The sequence below is a fragment of the Primulina eburnea genome, chromosome 15, assembly GCF_022965805.1.
Source record: "Primulina eburnea isolate SZY01 chromosome 15, ASM2296580v1, whole genome shotgun sequence".
Lineage (NCBI taxonomy): Eukaryota > Viridiplantae > Streptophyta > Magnoliopsida > Lamiales > Gesneriaceae > Primulina > Primulina eburnea.
Window position 1 is genome coordinate 27,259,844 of NC_133115.1, and position 2,351 is coordinate 27,262,194.

At 39.6% G+C, this 2,351-nt stretch overlaps 1 protein-coding gene across 1 annotated transcript; it reads right to left on the minus strand.

Annotated features, from left to right (window-relative positions):
- Positions 1-400: 400 nt before the first annotated feature.
- LOC140814106 (uncharacterized) lies at positions 401-1,937 on the minus strand. The gene is made up of 4 exons (XM_073172980.1): positions 1,296-1,937; positions 1,132-1,197; positions 891-943; positions 401-709 (listed from the first exon to the last, which is right to left on the minus strand). The coding sequence occupies exons 1-3, from the start codon at positions 1,788-1,790 to the stop codon at positions 938-940; spliced, it is 567 nt and encodes a 188-aa protein (XP_073029081.1). The 5' UTR covers positions 1,791-1,937; the 3' UTR covers positions 401-709; positions 891-937.
- Positions 1,938-2,351: the final 414 nt, after the last annotated feature.

Genomic DNA, 2,351 nt, shown 5'->3' on the forward strand with positions numbered 1-2,351 from the left:
GTGAACATAAACCGTAAATATGGACCATGAAAGCTTATTGAAATCCTGCCATTATTGAAATAACTAAGAAAACTCAATAAGATCTTTCACTATCGGTTGGTGTTCTCGGTTACAATCTTTAACTATGCGAATTGTTGTGAAGATTGGTGAGACGCGAGAAAGTGCCGGAGTAACATACAACCACAGAATTCGGAATAAAACAGCATATTTTATTGTATTGTATGAACTTCTGCTAGTGGACAGGTTGGAGAAAAGTATATCCTCAGACAACAAGGAGTAGAAAAAGTTCAATGGTGTTTCCCCGACTGAGTTTAATATAAATGCACTAGATCGTCTCCCAGAGTCCCAAGCCGAGTTTGGAGGGTTTTGAAGCACATCACATACTCAAGATTGAACTTCTCAAAACAAAAACACAGCCACCTAAATAAGATGCTGCATTTCAATAAAGGTTATTGAACTCATTCATGCATGAAAAAACATCCAAAATTACACATACTTTTTGCACCAATATAAGAGAAGTCTATATTAAGGCCCTAAATTCTAGATAATGCTCTGAACTATGCAACGTAAAGATATTTCCGGTTACTATCAACCTATACTACTAGCTCTATGTCCCCTACCTTTGCCCACAAAATGTACCTCCTCCGGGTTACGTCACAGTGAATCACATGCTTCACAACCTCCATAATTTTTGGCACCGAATCCAACTCTACATGAGACAATGTCAACACTCAACTTCGTATGGATTAACATCCAATATAAGTTACAACATTTCGAATGAACAAAATTTAACAGAATCCCAAAATTCACTGTAAAAATCATATAAAATAAGAACCATCATGCACACCAATCCACGCATGGATCCACACATTTGATGGATGAAAGTCTACCATTTTGCCATTGCATCAAATGTCTAAATTTATCTGCCACGCTGCATTTATTTCTGCAAGTAAGACAATATCACGTTATCATCTTCCAAATTTACCCCAAATAAATCCATATCTCTCAAAATAATCCTAAACATAAAGATTGACCCACAAATTATGAACTCAAAAAATGCTCAATCATGGACAAAAACAACTCATTCTCACGTAACAGAAACAAATAAAAATGAAATCAGACGGTTCATACCGAAGCATCATGAATCCTATATGAGTCCGCTGCAACTCCCACCAAATATAGTCCAGGGTACAGGTTCTGTAAAAAGAAATCAACAGATATCACATATAAACATCCGGTATAGCAAATTTCCACTTTCTACATCATATACAAAAATAAATTTAGTACACTCGTACATCGAGCTGTTTCTGAACATTCTTAGGCCATTTTCTTGGCCTGCGGGCGGGCCTCGACCCCGTTAAAGCATAAACATCCTCCTCGATTTCTTCCCTCGACAGCGAAATCCAGAGCTTCATCGTCTTCTCCTTCCTCTCCAGACCACCACCACCCTGCTGCCCTCCATCCATTAAACCCCTCACCCTCTGCAAATTCACGCTGTTACCAACCCCTTCGTTCCTCAAATCACCAAAATTACCAAAGTCCCCGGCACAAATTTCTTTCTTCTGAAAAGGCACAGCTTTCACGACTCCCTTTCGCGGCCTCAAGTTCCAGGGCTTGCCCTCCTCCCCATTCTGCTCGTCCGAGTCGTTCCGAGTCGGTGTCATGGAAACAGAGGGGCGCTGATCGGGAGAGTCGCGGCGCCGGTATGAGGACGAAGTTTTCTGAGCCCATTTGAGTTGCGGCATGGAGAAGTTGCGCAGTGGCTGTGATTTTGACGGTGCCGTAGCCATTAGCCGCGCAATCGCATGAAAAAATTTACCCTTTCTCAGTTTTTCGTACACTTCTTGCTCAAAAGGACATGGAGACCAAAACAAAGTGTGAGAGGAGAGCAATGGAAACAGAGGTATTGAAATAGTTTGTGAAAGCCACAAACGGCACAGGTATCCACATTTTTCTGGAATATGGTAGAAATAATAACTGTTTTTTTTTTAAAAAAAATTAACAATCAAGAGTTAAAGTTTTTGGATGGCTTTTAACCATTTTTCTCCTAATAATTATGTTTATTTCAAATTCATGATATCCATACATATGAAATTGATTTTGATACATATTGTGATATCAAACGTTCGTCGTTTTACCAAAAATAGAGTAAACGGTAATGATGTTCAATATTGATATTATCCTATATTTTATCGGGTTCAATCTGGTGAGCCTAGTCTTCAAATCTTCAACGCTCGGGCCGGCAGTTAGGAATGAGTATGCACACACAAACAAAAATTTAAGGGTGTTGCTGGAAGTGTTTCTGACGCGACCTCTAATGTTTAAGCTAGTGTCCGTTGATGCGATCCGGT